This window comes from Heliangelus exortis, chromosome 30, assembly GCF_036169615.1.
Source record: "Heliangelus exortis chromosome 30, bHelExo1.hap1, whole genome shotgun sequence".
Lineage (NCBI taxonomy): Eukaryota > Metazoa > Chordata > Aves > Apodiformes > Trochilidae > Heliangelus > Heliangelus exortis.
The window spans coordinates 1,693,599-1,712,067 of record NC_092451.1 but is presented as its reverse complement, the minus strand read 5'-3'; the positions used below and the strand labels follow the sequence as shown (position 1 = coordinate 1,712,067).

Genomic DNA, 18,469 nt, shown 5'->3' with positions numbered 1-18,469 from the left:
CATCCCTGGAGATATTTCCAAAGAGCCTGGATGTGGCACTCAGTGCCATGGGCTGGGAACCACGGGGGGAGTGGAGCAAGGGTTGGAGCTGATGAGCTCTGAGGTCCCTTCCAACCCAGCCCATTCTAGGATTCTATGATTCCATATTTGTGTTGTGGCATTTCTGTGCTTTGATTTCTGTTGGAAATGAGACCTGTAAGGATTTATATACTCGTGGCATGGAAATAGAGAGAAATGGGGGAGGTATCTTGTCCTACACAGCAGCTTCACCAAACAGACAAGGGGGGAGGAGGCTTTACCTCTAGGATGGATGTCTGGATCTGCAGGATTTGCTCGTGGCCCTTGACCTGCCGGACGCAGACCTTGCAGGAGAGCTGTGCCGTGGCGGGGCTGTAGCGCTCCAGGGAGAAGGCGCAGTGCAGCGGCTTGGGGCTGCTGCACCACACACGGGAGAAAGGGACTTCCTGGGAGGTAAACACAGCCCACAAGAAGAGGAAAGGCATGAGAATGACAAGTTGTGACCATCACAAACTAGGAAAGAACATCCATTCTTTTTCTCTGCAATTGCTTTTTTACTAACATCCCTGCAAACTCAAAGGCAAAACTAATAAATCACACTTCAGCTGATAAATTCTGAGGGGTTACATTTACTAAAAGCTTAGATTTCATTCAGTGGCATAAATGATGAGACACTTATCTAAAATGAAACAAAAAAAAGTGCCACCTCACTCCTCCTAGGCAAGGATCAGAACTGTAACCTGTGTTTCCTTAGCACCACCTTGTACTACAGAATCCAAAAAAAGAGCTTCCTATCAAGAATAGTACTTCCTCTGTAAGTTAATGCATTATCTGTATTTATGTTCCAGCCAAATTTAAAAACACCCACCTGCCTGGGTAGTCACGTGCAGCCCACTGCACATCACTGGCCAGTCTGTTTTACTTCTTAGTTTCATCCTGTTATATTCTGTGACTACTTTCAGTGACTCCTCAACTTCAGCCAGAGTCAGTTTATGGGATGAATGCCCTCATCAACTGCTATATAGACAATTGCAGCAATTAATCATCAGAGATTTCTGGCATCTCTGGTTGCTTTGAGTTCCTAAAAATGTATGGAAATAGACAGGAGAAGTACATAGGGGGCAACTAACTTCTGTTTGATGATTACTTTCTAAGTACCCAAGTTCTGTTACTGGTCTCCTCACTTTGCACTTTTCAGAACACGTTTGTCTTTTATAATTTATTTCCAAACTAACATCAGCTATAAACCCACTACAATGTTTTGCATTGTAGCCATGAAGGCATGTAGAGTAAAAGCAATCAAACCAAACATGTCCTCAATTAGTTTCAAATTAATTGTACAATTGGCAGTGTGGAGAGTAATGTAAAAGGGAAAAAAGACTGATACTCATTATTTAATTTTATTATATCTTAACGTTCATCCCTATGATTATGGGACAGCATTAAACAATTGTGGAATTACTCCAGCACAATAAAACTAGCTTAAAAATTTTACATTAGTTTTTCCTAGAGGAGTATTACAATTTTTCACATTATTAGAATTGATTTGAATGGCATGTGAAGTTGATCCTTCAAAGAATATAAAATTACTACATGCAAATTTAATCTGGGTGTGCATTCTCCTTTCATTTTTCAGAGCTTTATAAAGGGTTAATAAGTGACACAGACAAAGACATAAAACCTTCTGCCTATAGGGAGCTGTAATTCCTTCAGTACTTAATACTGACAATAACAACTCAGTGACCTACCAGCTAGTAGTTTGTCACATTTAGCTGTTTAAATCAACTAAGCCAGGTACTGAATGCTTATGATCAGTTTACACATGGAAGCTCAGCTGAGAGCTTACAGCTCACAAAACATGCATCTCTTCATTCTTGCTCTCCTATTGCCAATTTTTATTGGGCTTAGGATCTTTTCTGTGTCCCTGAAGAATTGAGCTCTGCACTTGTATGCTGAGAATGTGCAGCTTCAGAGACAGCCTCACATTGGACCCCTAAGTACAGTCAGGACTAAATGAACTTAGAGCTGGTATGCAGTTTACTGCTTCCTGACAGGCTATCTGTAGTAGTGCACCAGATGCTAATGATAAGCTCCCTGTTTAGATCCTGAGTTGGTAACAGTAGCAAGATACCAACAGTGATAAAATATTAGCAAAATATTAGAAGCGGAGCAGCTGTAATTAGATTTTTCCAGAATAATCATCACAGTCAGAGTGGAAGAATCATTCAGCTGAAAAGAATGTTATGAAAAAATATGGGGAGGGGAGGTGTCAAAACATGGTGGAACAACAAGTGTTTAAAGTATTCCAGCACTGCTTCCATAATTAAGTCCCTAGCAGACAGAGGGAATGTAAATCATCTCATAGCTACAGAGAGACACTGAATCCTCCAAGAGACACAAGATGCTAGGAAGACAGCTGCTTTTAACCCCCAAAGGTGCTTGTCTGGCTTTTTAACATGCTTCCCACAGTCTCTTCCTGCTCTGACACCCAACCAGTTTTTAAGGGTTCCCCTAGTTACTTGTGAACATGTTGGGAAAGATGCCAAGCACTCAGCATCTGCTCCTGCAAGGTGGCCAGGACAAACAAATGCACTTAGCATAGTCTAGAGAAATTCTGACTACCACCTGCCATTAACTGCTTTTATGCCACAGTTTTACATGATGATTTATTCATCTGTTCAAGCCTTGAAGGAGGATCTTTCCCTATCTGAGAAACCATTAACATAAATCTTTCCTTGTGGTAATAGCCTGGAATAGTTTCATTTGGTGGACCAAAGAAGCAATTACAGAATAAGCTCTTTTCAGTTGTTCTTGACAACCAGAACAACCAGCTTTTTTTTAAAAAGTGTGGCAGTAGGACAGAAAACAAGTAAACACTGGAAGAAACTCCACATGAAGAAACAGATTATTTTATTTATAAAGAGACTGGAACCAAATCAGAGCTGTCAACAGAGTGGGAACACATCACAGAATTTCACTGAGAAATACAAAGCCAGGGTGGATTGATCTGCAGTTTCTGTTAGAAACAATTACTATATTTCTCAGGTGTACAAGTCATTCAAACGATACTCAATTATAAAATGCAAATATTTATTTGGTTTCAGTATCTGCACCGTGTCAGACTGTTCTGTCAGCAGAGGTTTTGCACATGCTTCTTTTCAGCCCTGAGTGGCTGTGAGAGAATGGGGCTGTGCCTGCTCCGTGCCTCCCGTAAAGCAAGCACAGCACTTGAGCATTCTTGTGTGGGTTATGGCTCCCTCGTCTGACTTCTTTTTTTTTGTTTTTAGCTTGCAGCAGTAAATTTAATAGCTACTTTGGGTTGTGACACTTGCATTAGATTCAACAAATTGAGGTCCTTGAGATATGTGGTTTAACACAGGAAATTTGCATTGGCTTTCGTGTCTGTTCAACATGCAGTTCAGTTTTGAGTGGAAACTTTAGACTGCTGACAACAGAGAACAAAAAACCCTGAGTTTAATACACCATAAGCAATGTATTTATTCACAGAAGTTGTTCACACAGCGTTAAGAAAAGTGTTGAACTGCACACAAAGTATTTTGAGGCCTCTGGATCAAAAACACTGAACAGAAGACAAACAAAACCACTGAAGAGCAAGTAGTTCTCCATATTGAGATGAAAATTGTCATTTCTTTCATTTCTTAAGTTGTAGAATAAATTATCCTTATATTCTTAATAATAGAAGAGTTTATCTAGATACAGGTCAGGGTTTATGTTTCAGACCCCATTATACTTGTGTTTTGGAGAACGGGGGAATACATTTAAAACAATTTTTTTGCCAACATACTGAACAACAGATAACTGTCTCTATGTTTTTGGAAAAGGGAGATTATATAGTCCAATTAATTCTGTATTTTCAAGAGCAGCCCATTCTGTCTGCCATCCTATCTCTTATAATTTCCAGTAACTAATACACTTAGAAATTTTTCTTTGTTTTGATTTTCACTTTGATAAGCAGCTTCTTTATTCAGTGTAGTACAGAAAAAAATTATTGCTTTTCCTTGATTTTAATGCTTAGGATATACCTTCTGTAATTTGAACTCATGGCATTTATATGCTTACATTTAAATGTAATTTTCAGCCATATATTCTTAGTGAAATTAGGATGATAAAGAGATCAAAAACATCCTCATGAGTGATAAATTACTACAAGAATATAGGTCTTCTGTTGGACGTGATTGAAATGAGGAAAAGAACAGGCTTGCACTTTCGTAGAATAAAAAATTTAAAGCATCCTTGTATGAATGAAATCTGTATCTGTCAAAATCCTAAGATAATGCATTTTTGTTGCATACTCAGTGGATTACAACCACACCTTTCAACAATAAAAGGGATCATTGTCTTATATGGGTCATGCCTATAGCAGTGAAAAATCTGACTTGCTCTGAATTCAGCTGTAGCCAAACAAAATGCACAAGTACCTGACATGCAGTAAATGGTTTAATCCTCCAAAGGAAAGGTGGGATATCAAGGACAGATATCTGAAGATTGAAGGTATTCCCTTTGAAGTACAAAAGTTTTGGTTCCTCCAGTAATTGTCCTCCTTGCAGTTTTTCATCCAAAACCACTTCCTGAAAAGGCAGAGGAGGAAAGTGTTTTTTTAGAAACAAATATCAAATCTTTATGAAGAGTGCCTGGTTCACTTACAGCACGTCAGGGTACAGCACTGGACTATTTCTCTCCTGGGCCAGATGCTGGGCATCAGCAATTACATTTTATTGCTGAAGTTAAAAGCTAGCATTGCTGAAAGTTCTTCATGTTTGATTGTTACTATTTTATTTTGTCCCACAGGATCATTAGTGTGAAGGAGAAGTTTACCAGCAGTTTGTTTCTCAGAGTGCTTTCTGACATCATCGTGGAGAGGGAACCAAGATTCTGGAAGCCCATTTCCAGGTAAAATTATTTTCTTCCAGAGTGGAAAGTGAAAATCTGATAAAATCTGACATTGTTGTAATTAGTCCCTCTTCTTTTCTGAAATAACTCAGTTCTCTTTGGTATTTTAAATTAAGCTTTTGAATAAAAAACTTCTACAGGTTGTGTCTTTTATTTCTTAAACACTTGACATAAAAAGCTCGGTGGGAAATTTACCAAGCAGACTAAAGAGGAAGATAAATAACACGAGGCATGCTTGGTGAAGAGTCTGCTCCATTACAGATGAAGCTGACAGCAGTTTTGGTGAGAAAGTACCCTGAGGACTTAAAGGAGCACAGAAAGAAACACCCCGAGTGTACACATTAGACAAAATAGTTCAGTTTCAATTCTCCTCTCTTGGACATTTTCAGATGTGCTGGGCAGGACCCTGGGGAATCTTGGAACTGCTGAATTTGAGTGGGAATTTGCACTGCAGCCCTCTAGATGTCTGTTACAATCTAAATCTATAAAATTCTGTGAATTTAAAACATAATAAGAATTAAAAAATCACCCCTACCTGGATTTACTCAATGCTTACTCCATACTGTAACAGCAAAAACATTGGAGAGGAAGAGAAGCTTGCAGAAGTCTTTAAAAATCAGCTAGCAAGGAGTTGTTAAAGATCACATTTTTTTAATCCACACAAATTATATGAAATCTGTCTAACTTTAAGCTCTAGTACTTGTCAGTAGCAAAGTTAGTGTTAAAAGAGCTACTGGAAACATCGTGAGCCTCTGGAAATATAATGACTGCTAAAGCCTTCTGAAACTATCATGGATTTCTCCTAGAAACCAATTTACAGGTATTCAGTTTGTTTTAACTCCTGATGGCTGGGTTTATATGAAAGAAGGAACAAGAAGGGAGACTTCAGGTTTTGATATTCAACTGCAAAGGGAGTAGCCTATTTTATAACTATTTTCAAAATTCACTGAATGTGTTGGAATTTTTTTTTAATATACCACAGCTGCATAAACACCGCTCTAGCTTTAATAATGCATTAGCTCTTGACTTCCATAAGCATCAGCACTACAGAAAATACAAAATAAAAAGGACTTCTCATCTTCTAAAAGCCAAGAGTTTCTCAACATACTTGGACTTGCATAAAGGGCAGAGTCATCTGTTAGAAAAGTAAGTTTTTACACAGGAACAAAGTGAAAAATCAAGGAACTTTATATCTCCTATAGAACTGCATGGTAAAGGATTAATAGTGTCAAACAAAATGTGGTATTTTAAAAAAAAAGTAATATACTGAAGGTAAAATTCAGCATCAATGAATTGCTCAGTGAGACTGAACTATGCTGTATGAAGAAGTTTGAAAAAAGTTGGAGGTTACTCTGAAAAAATGATTCTCATTTTATTCTTTTGAGCCCTCTTTCAGAATTGTGTTGCACAACTTTGTGGGAGTTATTTTCTCTGTATTGCAAAGTTCAAAAAGATTTTTGTACATTTTTGTTTTAACTCTGCTGCACAATACTAAATGTGTCCAGGCAGGACATCACTGATACAGTCACTAAAAAGCATGAGACTATACAGGTGTACATGAATGGAACATCAGCCTCAGTACTATCTGTACGTGTTCACAAATGCCCAAGAAGGAAATTGGGCCTCTGAATTTCAGGCAGACTCATCCAGGAAAATATTGGTAAGTCTATGAATTGTGCAAGTGCACAAAGAGCATAATTACAAAGCTATGGGAAGTCTTTGAGAATCCTTCCAGTGGCTTTGCTTTTATTAGAAGCACACTGAGATTAGTGTGTGCTTCATTAGGATTCATGTTTCTATTCTGTGTGATAGGAAAAGGAAGCAAAAGCTCATCTGTCACAACTGTCTTCATTTCAGTTCCCAAAAGAAAACCATTTTGTTAGAGATTGTGAGTTTACTAAGGCTGCAAAAAGCCACTGAATTTCATTGTTTCATCTTGGAATACCGAGTAGAAAAATCATGCTAATTCCAGTTGTCACTTGGGGATTGTTTTGTGCATTTGGTTTACATTTTTAAAGGGGAAATACATGATTATAGTTTCATTTTTTCTATTTAAAAAGATGGTGAGGCAATCTCCTCTTGCTCAAATTGTAAAAAGAGAGGAAATCCTAAACTAATGACAGTGTGAGGGTAATGAGTGTGGGAAATGACAATGTCTCGTGCTTCCAGCAGAGCAGCACTCAGCTCCAGATGCAGACAAGTTCCTGTGCCCTGGCCAGGGCTCCCAGTCCAACGTTCTGTGTTTACCAGCTGCAGCTTTGTGCTGTGCTAACCAGGGCTATGGGGTTTTGGTAAGCCTAGAATGTGAGCAGAGTGGGAGTCCATCTGCCTGGCAAAAAATGGACAGTTTGTCTGTCCTTGCAGAGTTAATTCCCAAGTGAAACATCCCGGGCAGAGGATTTAATGGACTTAACTGTAGGTCAGTCTCATTCATTTGAGTTCTGGATTGTTGCTATTGCCCAGGGACTATCCCCAGGCATAAAAAGATGTTGGTATTCTATGGAAAAATAACTAAAACCAAATGATGAAGGGAAACCATTTACCTGGAATGCACAAGGTGTGTTATCCATACAATATACTCTCATATTGTAATCCAGAGAATTGCAAGACAGGCAGCCAAAAACCGCTACTTTCAGCTGTCGAACGGCACAGTCAGAGATGGGTTCTCCAATAAGAGCATAAGTTCCAAAGCTGTTTAAGAGAATGTGACAGGCATAAGGATCCAACAGGCAGTAGCAAGAAGTAGTTTCCTCTTCCACAGACATCACTTCCTGCAAAATGAAATTCAGGTTTAAAAAAAAAATTAAAAAAGAAAAAACCCATAGCCCTTGACAATAGGAGTCATGATATTATTTCTTTATTTTTATTCATCTGGAAATAGAAAGTATTTCTAAGTCAGTCAACTCATTTTGGCCTCGGGGTAGGGGATAAGGAAGACTACCTACATGAGCAAACACTCCCAATTTAGTCCTGAGTCAGCAATAGAATTTTTGGCAATATACTGTGCAGAATCCAATGAGCACAGCATATAGTAATAATGATAATGAGTAAGCAACTTCTGCATCTTTTTTTTTGAGTGCTCTTGACGTTCTGGCTTATTTTTTCCCCAATGTCAAGTAAAGGAATTCACTTAAAGATTAAAGTCAATGAGCAAACCTTGAGCAATACTTGGTATTTGACTGCCTTTCAAAACAGTCATTAGAGTTGTTGTGTTTACCTTCATCAAAAAACTACCTATCCCACTCTTGCCTTTCACGCTTAGCTCTGCATTACAGCATCATTAGATGAGGTATTTGAGCAGCCTACAGTTTGGTGTGAGACTCCTCATTAATTCCAGGGTGTTTGTACCAACACTGATGGAGCTGAGAATTGAGTGCATCTAAATAAAAAAACTAAGCTGAACTTGACATGAGAGCAACAAACAACATCGTGCCTCAGAGGAGGGAAAGGACAGAGTGAGTTATGGTATCCATAAATGTTTTAGCTACTGGTTTTGGTTTCTTCCCCTCATGATGCAATGAACTAAATATTTCAGTTACTGGTTCTGTGGTTCTAATAACACACACAGCAATCACTTCATAGCTGGGAAATTCAGCTCCTTTCTATCCTGTGTGGATTTCTGTAATGTTGAGCAACAGCTCAGTTCAAACTTTTGCCCTCCCTTCAGGAGTATTATTAGTAGGCTGTCTCCTCAAATAACGTAGAGAGATTAATATGTTTGAGACTGCTGCTATCAAGCAGTTTCAGTTGAAAACAGTCATTGGACTTAAAAATGCAGGTGGACAGACACAGATGATCAAATGCCCATGTCACGAATGCACAACACTTAATTTCCCCATTAAAATGACAGGACAATAAATCAAGATGATCCTTCTAAGTTAAAATAAAACTTGAAGTGTATGTTTTTAACCAGGTCTATAACTTTCTTTATGTCATGACAAACTCCTGTGTGGATATAATGATCTGTTCTGATGTGAGTCTCTTTGGCAGCTATGATCAATCAAATCAATCTTTTAAAAAATAAATGACTGCTGCCTCCATTATTAAGTGATCTGAGAAAATGAATACTCATGTCACATGGGCTAGACACTGAAGTTCACCCTTTCATGCGTGTCCTGGTAAAATATTTTACAACAGTTTAGCTGCTTCTTAACAAGATGCAAAATCTTTTTTTATTAATTATTTCTTTAAAAATGTCTGTTTTTATCAAATAATCTGTGACCTGTGCCTGCATGAATAAGAGCAATCATTTCCATCATTAGTACAACCTTTGAAATGGGAGCAGAACACTAAACTTACCTCCCACTTTCCTTGCTGTGTCCTTTTTTTCAAGTGAATATTCCAGTGCTCTGAATTGATCTCTGCACAGTGTGGTATCGTCAAGGCAACTGGAGTGCTGACAGGCAGATCTGAGGGCCCACAAGTTACTTCTGGTCCTAGAAGAACATCTGTGCCTTCTGGCTGTAGGCTTTGTGCAGGGGAGGAAAGACAATAATGTCTGTCAGGCTCTTTTTAATATGGAGTGAAAAGTTGTTTAACTGCAAATTTCAAAATATTTTAGTTAAAGTCAGTACTTCACTCATCTGTTACAGAAAAGGAATAGCAAGCCAATTACTGTCCTCATTTCCATACAGAAGCAGTAGCTGGAGCTGAAACAAAACTACTCAGCCACATCTACACAAATCACTGGCTGGTCAGTTTAGGATTCTGGTCTTTAAAATACATTTCAATTTGCTTTGACCAAATACAACTGTAAAATGACTCCACGCAAGTAATCCCCTGCTTTATGCACCAGCTGGTAGTGTTCCCATCTAATTCTGCCTTCAAAGACTGTCATCAACAATATTTTCACAGTACTGAAGATAAAACAAATTATGGCTTAAAAAGACAGTCTCAAATTTTTCCAGATTGAGTGTGATCTCTCTGGTTTGAAAACACATTTATATTCTGCTGAATGAACAACCTAGGAAACTTAGAGCAGACACCAGGGACAGAACTTTGCTTAAATTTAGATCTCTGCAAAGTAGATAATGTGCATCTGGGCTCCACTGCTGCCAGCAAAGTCTGGGGATTCATCTGGATGCACCTATCACCTGGGTTTGCTTAGATTAACTGCAGAGTTACAAAGATGAACTATCTGACAAGAATCTTCTTTCTTCTCCTTCATTAAAGTATTAATTTAACCCTGTTCCACGTAAATATGTTTACCCTGTCTCAGAATAAACACACCTGTGCAGCACCAGTGGCACTGAAGTTAGCAATGGAAATATCTTGCCCTGTTTTTTTGTTTGATTTTCATTTTTCACTGTAATCCTTCATCTAGATTTCATGATTCTAGTTTGGTTCGTGACTTCTACATTACTGGATGTGTTGTCCACTCTGAGAATTAAAGCAAAATGTGTTTCCAAGGTACAAATAAGGGGAAGAACCTCAACCAAGATATAAATGAGATGCATAATAATCTAAGAAAATAAGGAGCAAATCCCTGCTGCAAAAAAATAGGATTTACCTCCATTACCATTTCATGTAGGAGCACGTCTGTGTAGCCCTACACTTAAACTTAACAGATTCCAATCCTGCAAATTCACTTCACACATGTATCTAACATCACCTGGGGGTAGGCAGTAAAACTGTACTAGTAGATGCTCAGAAAAATGCAGTTAAGAATACCATTCTTGTCTGAGGACTTGAAAAATTCCAACAACTGTGGTGACATCTCTTACTAAAGACTACAAGTATTAGTGAGTGGAAACTGGAGTGCAAAAAGAAGACACAACACGGTAACAAAAAAGGTCAATTCTGCTTTTTCTTTTTCAAGTGTCATAACAAGAAATACTCCCTGAGTCTCAGTACTTCTAAGTGTTTGCAGGATTCTTAAGCTAAAAAAAATCAAAGCATAAGCCCAGCCTCCAGTGCAGCTGCCTTGTTCCTCCTGAGCAGGGAGTGCAGCAGAGGGGGAGGGAAGGGTGGGGAGCAGGGAGCAGTCAGTGCTTGCAGCCCCTGCACAGCAGCTCTGACCATGTTCTGACATGAGACTGCCTGTTCTGCTGACCTGACATCAGAATGACTGAAAAAACAGTTCACACAAAACTACTTTCTTCTTATGCCTATGAATAACATTTTTTCACGACTGCATTGCTAGGAAAAGACTGGTTTTGCACAAAATAACATCCATCACTTAACACCAACCACTGCTTCACAAATGGCAAAGGATGCAAGGCTCATTCTGGAGGATCCATGCAGGGAATGCCAGATCTGTGCTCCTAAGGATTTTTGTCTGGTGTCCTTTTGGAGGCACCACCAGTTCTATCACTGACTTGTTCAGTTACATAAGTGAAGAATTTTCAAACATTAATATAATTTCTGTTTCAGATACAGTAGGAGACAATTGTTGGAATTTACACCAAACCCAGCTGATAATCTCATCACAGTATTTGTAGGGTCTAGGCAGAGATTTTTTTCCACTTTTCACTGCAAAGTGTCAGTGAATTCAGCACATCTCTATCCAACCCTGTATCATCTCTGTTCCTCTGTGCCTTTTGAAGCCTATCTCATACCTTAGCAGCTAAATGAAGATGAGAAGTGACAGCGAACCCCCTAGTCCTAAATAATCTAAATTTCAGCAATATGATCCTTGTTCTGTCACACACATTTAAGATGCATAAGGTAACTATTACAGTGAGTTCAGATCTCTGCAAGAACAACACAGGACTTCCTTCTTTGTCCACATTTCCTCTACATTTTGGGGATCTCATCTGCTTGTGGAGCAGTTCTGCAGTGTGGTTTAGTAGTTCTTTCTATCAGCTTCCACACACATGTTCATATCAGGTGTAAATAACTGAACTGCTGGCACTGCCTCCCATCCTCAGAACAAGGAAGCCCATGGGAGCATCCCCACACATTAGTGCCTTCTGTGGCTGCTGTAAAGTCTGCTTTACTCTACCCAGTCCAGAAGAGTTAAAATACATCAGTCTTGAAAAAAAATCAATTTGCTCGGTGAAGAAAAGTACAGGTTTGCATTTGTCTCACTTGACAGGATTTCACTTTAAAAAAGAAGGAAGGAAAAATCTCCCTGTGATAATCTTCAGTTTGGCTTGCTACTTCTGCTTCTGCTCACAAAGTCAAGGAAAACAGCAGGCAAAATTTGCAGCTTGTTTTTAATTAACCTATTTTAATTCATGTCTGCAGAACCCTTGCAGATAAAACAGCTGGTTTTGTTTTCTTTCCCCCCCCCCTTCCTTTTACATATCTTAATCTTTCATTGAAAATGATCAAAAACTTATGGCAGCAGATGGGGATGGAATATGAAAGTTTTCACAAAGGAGTTCAGATATCAGAGGAGAAAAAAATAAAAATAGATTTCACTTTTAAGTTATGAAAGATATTTCTAAGCTTTAAAATTTATAGGCAGCTCTGTATCCTTCAGGTCTTAAAGGACAATTCCAGCAATCATTTGGCTACAAGTTATTTTAAGTAAATATTTACTGTGTATGCAGCTGTTTTCTTCTTTCCACATCTCCTCAGATATATCCACCAGTTTTCCAGTGCTTCGAGATGAATGTGTATTTAAGATGAGGGAGATAAGAGAGGTAACTACTGTAAAGGTGTAGAACCAACTCTCCTGTTCCCAGTTGTACAAACCTGCCCTTTGAAAACCTCTCTCACAAACACTGGGAATGAAGGTTCACCAGTGATTCCTCAAAATATCCTTTAATTAACCAGTTAAAGCATACATTACAGATTAACTTAGCTCTGTTTCAAGTGTCAATTATGAGAGGGTTGGGTTGAGAAAGCCAGGAAAGTTAAAGAACTGCAAGCAGCTTGTTTCCTCCTTGTCTTTGAAATAAATGGCAGAGCTGAAACCTTGAGAACCTCAGAGAACTAACTTGTCACAATGTTAAAAACCCCCTAAGAATCAAAGTGCAGCTTAATTTCTACTGTTCATCAGCTGGTCCAGCTGGCAATTTTCATGGTGATTTATAAAATTTAATAAATGGTCCTAAGCATTCATTCATTTGCCTCTGGGTTACCAAATATTTCTCATGAAGCAACAACTCCACAGCTGCGTGCTACAGGGGCTTGCAACCTGCAAACAGGCATGAGAGCTGTGAGCCCAAAGGTTCTGTAACAATAATGAAAACATTTATGCTGTCAGTAGATGTGTCGTCTGCAAACCAAACCAGAAAAAATCAACTCAGAATTCAGCACTTATCATACATCAGACTTCTCCAGCTATTCCATCTTTTAACAGCACTTGCAGTAACTCCATGTGATTTCACAGAAGCCTCACACTAAGATAATTTTCACTGTAATTTATACAGATACACCAGATGTCACCACAGTGTGGTCCCACCAGCAGCAGAGCAGATGGAGTGACTCTTGCACATTCCATTCCTTTAGACAGTGTTGACAAGGAACCCATCCAGTGAGGCAGTTTCATGGATTCTGGATGTGTGTGTGGATTTTTTATGTACTTCTTACCTGGACTCCCTTTGAGTGATGGCAAGATAGATTTCCCATGAGCTCTCTTCAGGAATAGCTCCGTGTGGTATCAATAAACTGACTCCTACAAAACAGCAAAGGCAGAATGATTTGCATGTCACACAATGCAGAGCCTCAGCTAAGTAGGACTGCACTGTAATTTACAGTTGGCCACCAAATTAATTCTTATGTAAATAGGCAGAAGAAGCACAGAAATTGCAAATTTAAGTAATCTAATTGATGGGGCAATCATTATATAAATTAGCTAAATATATAGTATGGGGGACTTAATTTATAACTGAACTGACATAGTGCCTCTGCCTTTGTAATATTCATTCCAGAACATTCCAGGATCTGTGAAGAAATGAATACATTCCCTGTGCTGTGCATGACTGTACACTAAATACTGTATCCCTGAATTGTATAATGTTATCCATCTTCTCTAAACAGAGACCACATTTTTTCTAGTAACCTTAAAAGTAGCCATTTTATGAAACATGAAGGATAAAACTCTCAATCATTCAGTTCAAATAGGTACTAAGAGATAAGCCTAGACACACTAGTCCAATGAAAACAAAGTTTAATTTAAAGTGAATAAAGATGACCACAGTTTGAAGGATATCCTCTCAGCTAGCAATGGTGAAATCTGGATCTTTTTGCTAGGTTGGTTATTTAGAAAAATATTCAATGTAAGGAACTTCATTCAGCTTCATATGAACATAGTGATGTAGTGCAACATACTGCACAGCTATGATTTCCACATCTTTTTATTTGAGTGCCATGTATTTTCAGCTAATTTCTTAAATCTAAAATACATCTCACAAAACTCTGAAGTCACAAAACAAACTCCTTCCTAAAGAATGCAAATTGAGCCATCTCTGCAGTGAGGTTTCAGTGCACAGCCCAATCTGCAAATGTCAGTTGACTTTGAAGTGCCCCACTATGGAAATCTGTCCAGCTATTAAGCCAGAAGAAAGAGAAAAGCAGAAAGGCAGGAGTCAGTGCTAATGAAAGCTGCACTGGAGTTTTCATCCAGAGTGGGAGCTGATCTCCAGAGATGTGTTTGTTGTATGCTGCAGACTTCAGGACCATAATGAATTCTGACAATGTTAATGCAGCCCAGTGCTGATGTGTGTAGGTTCTGCTTTGAATATCACCCCCTTATATAAGATGCTGATCCAATATCGACCTCCTTCCTGGGGAGCCTTTCTTTTGGATCAGGATCCAAGCAAGCAACAGCTTTGATTAACATGACTTTCATGCTGCAGACATCAAGAGAGGCAGTAATTTATAACAGTTCAAATAGGCATAATGCCTCTTTACTACTCAGCCCAAGCTTTGTTCTGATCAGTTATCTCCTGTGTGGGCAACATGCTCTCCTTCCCAAAATTTGCATTAAGGGAGAGAGCCCACTTTTCCTTTTCTTTGTTTCTTTCATCCCTTCTCTTTTTAAAAATTTAGTTCTAGAACACACCACCATGCAAAATAAGTTTAATCTAAAATTATTTTATATGCTTTTAATGAGGAAAGATCTACCCACCTGTGTTTGGAACCACTAAACGGCCACCCAGGTGTCCAAAAATGGCAGTTGTCTTCAGTTCACTTCTTGTTGAAATAGAAGACAGGTTCTGAATATAGGTAGCCTTGTTTCTAGCCTGCATTGTGCCAAAAGCTCTGCTATTCCCATGGGGAAAAGTTCCAGAATGTGCCTTTCCATGATACTCAGCCCTCTCTGTCACCCCAAGGGACACCATGAATGAGCTCTGGACTTTGACTTTGATGTCAGACAGAGGGTTGAACAGTGAAGACTCAGTCATCAGCTCCTTGTCCATGGGGTCCTGCAGGCAGATAGGGCCACTGTACGTCCTGCTCACTGTCAGGTCAGGCTGCATGGAGGAGTTCAAAAGCAGGGAGTTACCTGGTGGGATGAAACAGACCAGGGTGTGAGTTACTGGGTTAAGATTTGAAATCAGAAATTTTCTGACCTCATCCTGGTTTGGCTGGGATAGAAGCAGAGCCCCTGGTGTGCAGGCTGTGGGCAGTTTATTTGGAGTCAGGCAGGAGCTCAAGCTGTGAGGGGTGCAAGCCCTGGGCAACTGAGCCAGGCTGGGTGATACTGCTGAGGGACAGAGTGTTTGGGCTAAAACACCCCTCCACCTTGTTGGTTTGAACTTGCTTTTCCTTCCTGAAACTCTCAAAATCCCATTAGGCAATGTTAAAAAACAGATTAAATGATGCAATGAGCCTAACAGATATTTGATCACTGCTTTCCACACTTCAGGCTACACCAGAGTGCATGAAACTGAAAAAAAAACTGCAGAGAACCCATAGTAACTGAACTAACAGCACCCTGGCATGAAAGTGCTCAGGTGTTTTCAGAGCATCCACAACTAATTTTTTTTAAACATTAAGTCAAACAATTCCCCAGACTCAAACCAAGACTTTCATGGCAAACTGAACAACAAAGAAAAAAGTTACTGTCTGAGACAGTCATTGAGAATTCTGTGACTCTAGTGAAAGGTTTGGGTTTGTAACTGAAGGAGGAAACATCCTTCAGACAGCCTCCTCTACCAAGATCTTTTCCTAATTTCTTCCAATTTATGCTTAATGAAGAATGTCTCCCCAAAATTAAGCAACTGTAAAAACACCACCGTAAAGACACCAATCAACTCTGCCACATTTCACTTTTCCAAAGAGAGCAGAGACATGGGGATATTTCACACCCCCCAGCACACTCACCCATCCACAACAAGACAGGTCCCACGTTAGAATGCCAATACAGATTTTAAGAAACAAACTATTTTGAAGTAATCACCATTTGTACTCCACCCCACCTTTCTGTCTAAAGGAAATAATATTCCAGAAAACATCCGGATTCTGCTTGTATCACAAGAAAATATTACTGCCAGACTTTACTGTGGCTTTCTGAAGGTTTATTATAATCTGTACACGTTTACACACATTTATTTCCCACAGACCTCAGAATGTGGATGTCAGCATGCTAACAGCAACTTTTAAAACAATTAAAGCTGGCTTCATCAAATAAACATTAAAGAATTAATCACTTTTATTGGAGTAAAGAAAGGAGACCAGTAACTCAATAGTAAAGAACTACAGATGTGCTTTCTGGGTTTGCTTCATTCGTTTTGGTTTGGGGAGGCTTTTTCTAAGTCACAATTGTCAGTGTAGTAGCTCGTGACAGCACTTCTAAGGCACTCAGAGTGTGGTCAGCAAAGATTATGTATTTGTCCAGGCTGCCATGAGAGGTCAGGAGCAGAGTTACTAAGAGCCATTTCTAACCTCTTCCTCCTGCACAAGCTGCCCCTCCCTGGCTTTCAACACATCTGCTTGGCAGTAAGCCAGGGTGCCCTCCCACAGTCAGTCACTGAATATGAGCCTAGTATCTCTTTGCAGTAGGAGCTCTGGAGAGAAGAAAATGAAATCACAACACTAACCTTGTCTGACTGTTTTAAAATTAAATGTCTGGAAGCCTCCAGTCAGTGCAGATGAATCAATCACATCCACGCCGTACTCACTCTGACTCCGTCTGTAAAGGGTAACGCCAACCACCAGCACAGCCACAGCAATGACTGCTGCTCCCAGCCCCGAGTACAAGGCAATGTCACTGGCAGTCTCCATATCTGCAGGCAGAAAAAGGGGGGACCAAGTCAGCAACACTCATGAAAGCATCCTGAGTGGAGCTGGCTGCCGTGAGCAGAGGTTGTATGATTATGTGAGGCCACAGCCACCCGGCCAGGGATGTGAAGCTTGAGACTAAAGAAATGTGGAGCAGATCACAGCAGGAGAGTGAAGCACAAAGGAAGACTGAAAAGCAAGCATCTGAAAGCATGAGCAAGTTTCCTGATGCATCACTCCATATAGATGAGCTCACATTGTTTTAGGAATTGCATCATGATCTTTACAGTCTTTTTAAAACAGGAGAGTTGGACTGGCAACAGCCAAGCAGAGTGCTTGCCCCCTCTCATCAGCACACATTGCCAGCTCGGGCTCCTTGCTGAGCTCCACCAGCAGTGCCCATTCCAGCCCAGTGGAGATCATTAAGGTATGGTAATACAGCCCTGAAAGGGAGGATGTGGAGCAACTGCAGGTAGGGAGGGCAGCTTTTGGTATCAGTGTGAGCTCTCATCTATTGCTAGCTTCTGGGGACATTGAAGTTTTAGGTTTCAATTCTGAATTCCAGGAGTTCATGACTCTGAAACATTTCTAGTGAAGATTTCCCTTCCACTCCCTATTTTCTGTGTGAGCTTTACTGTCAGAAGGAACAAGTCCATCCTCCCACTGCTCACAGCCCCGAGAGGGCTGAGGAGATCACACATCTTCTTGGACTCCTGCAAACATCTTCAGTCTTTAAACACAGGTTGGAAACTGAACCTTCCCTGTGACTGCACCCAAGCTTCAAGCTTACAGCCAAGTTTTCTGAGACTTCAGTTCAAACTTTTACAGCAGAGACAAAGAATTCCTTGCTTGGAGAGAACGAATACAGATGAAACCTGCAATACTATGTAATTGAATTATCCAGTCCCACTATTCTTGATCCTCTGGGATTTGAGACCACATACCATGAAATGAAATTACTTGGCAAGTACACTTAATGGGTCCTTAGATAGTTCCCTTAGTGCCAAACTCCAGTTTAGAGGAAGAGCTCTGTGCAGTGTCTGGTACCCTGCTAGCTGGTGCTTCTGCTCCAAGGGAGAAGCAGTTGGTACAGAAAGTGCATTTATTTATAACAAATGACAGTGAGAAAAAACAACTAGGAAATCCAGGCTACTGAAAATCAGTAAACAAACAGCAATGTACAGAAATAGATTTGGAAGTTATATTCAGCACTTAATAAGTAGCCAATTACTGAAATTACTTAATTAGTATTTGGGAGGAGGCTTCTCTTGTGCATATGTTTTTTCTGTAATAAGTCAGATAATTTTATTTTAGCTGAATTTTTAAAATGAACACAACTTCAGACCACTGAGATAAAAGAAATGAGCACCTGTGGACAGCATCAGAACAGCTCCTTCTCCCAGCTCACCAGTTCCTCTGTCAG

General features: G+C 39.7%; 2 protein-coding genes across 6 annotated transcripts in view; one reads left to right on the top strand and one right to left on the bottom strand.

The window, feature by feature from the left end:
- Positions 1-18,469, bottom strand: part of UNC5D (unc-5 netrin receptor D) — a 106,227-nt gene that overhangs the window by 9,435 nt on the left and 78,323 nt on the right. For 3 of the 5 annotated variants that reach the window (XM_071729225.1, XM_071729224.1, XM_071729228.1), the window contains 7 exons: positions 16,866-17,051; positions 14,951-15,328; positions 13,411-13,495; positions 9,229-9,397; positions 7,473-7,700; positions 4,458-4,607; positions 300-464 (listed from right to left, as the gene is read on the bottom strand). In XM_071729225.1, coding sequence (XP_071585326.1) covers positions 300-464; positions 4,458-4,607; positions 7,473-7,700; positions 9,229-9,397; positions 13,411-13,495; positions 14,951-15,328; positions 16,866-17,051 — 1,361 coding nt within the window. The remainder of the gene's footprint in view (positions 1-299; positions 465-4,457; positions 4,608-7,472; positions 7,701-9,228; positions 9,398-13,410; positions 13,496-14,950; positions 15,329-16,865; positions 17,052-18,469) is intronic. The other 2 variants (XM_071729226.1, XM_071729227.1) reach the window with 1 other exon arrangement.
- BRF2 (BRF2 general transcription factor IIIB subunit) overlaps positions 1-18,469 on the top strand; it is a 437,620-nt gene that overhangs the window by 377,556 nt on the left and 41,595 nt on the right. The window lies entirely within an intron of this gene.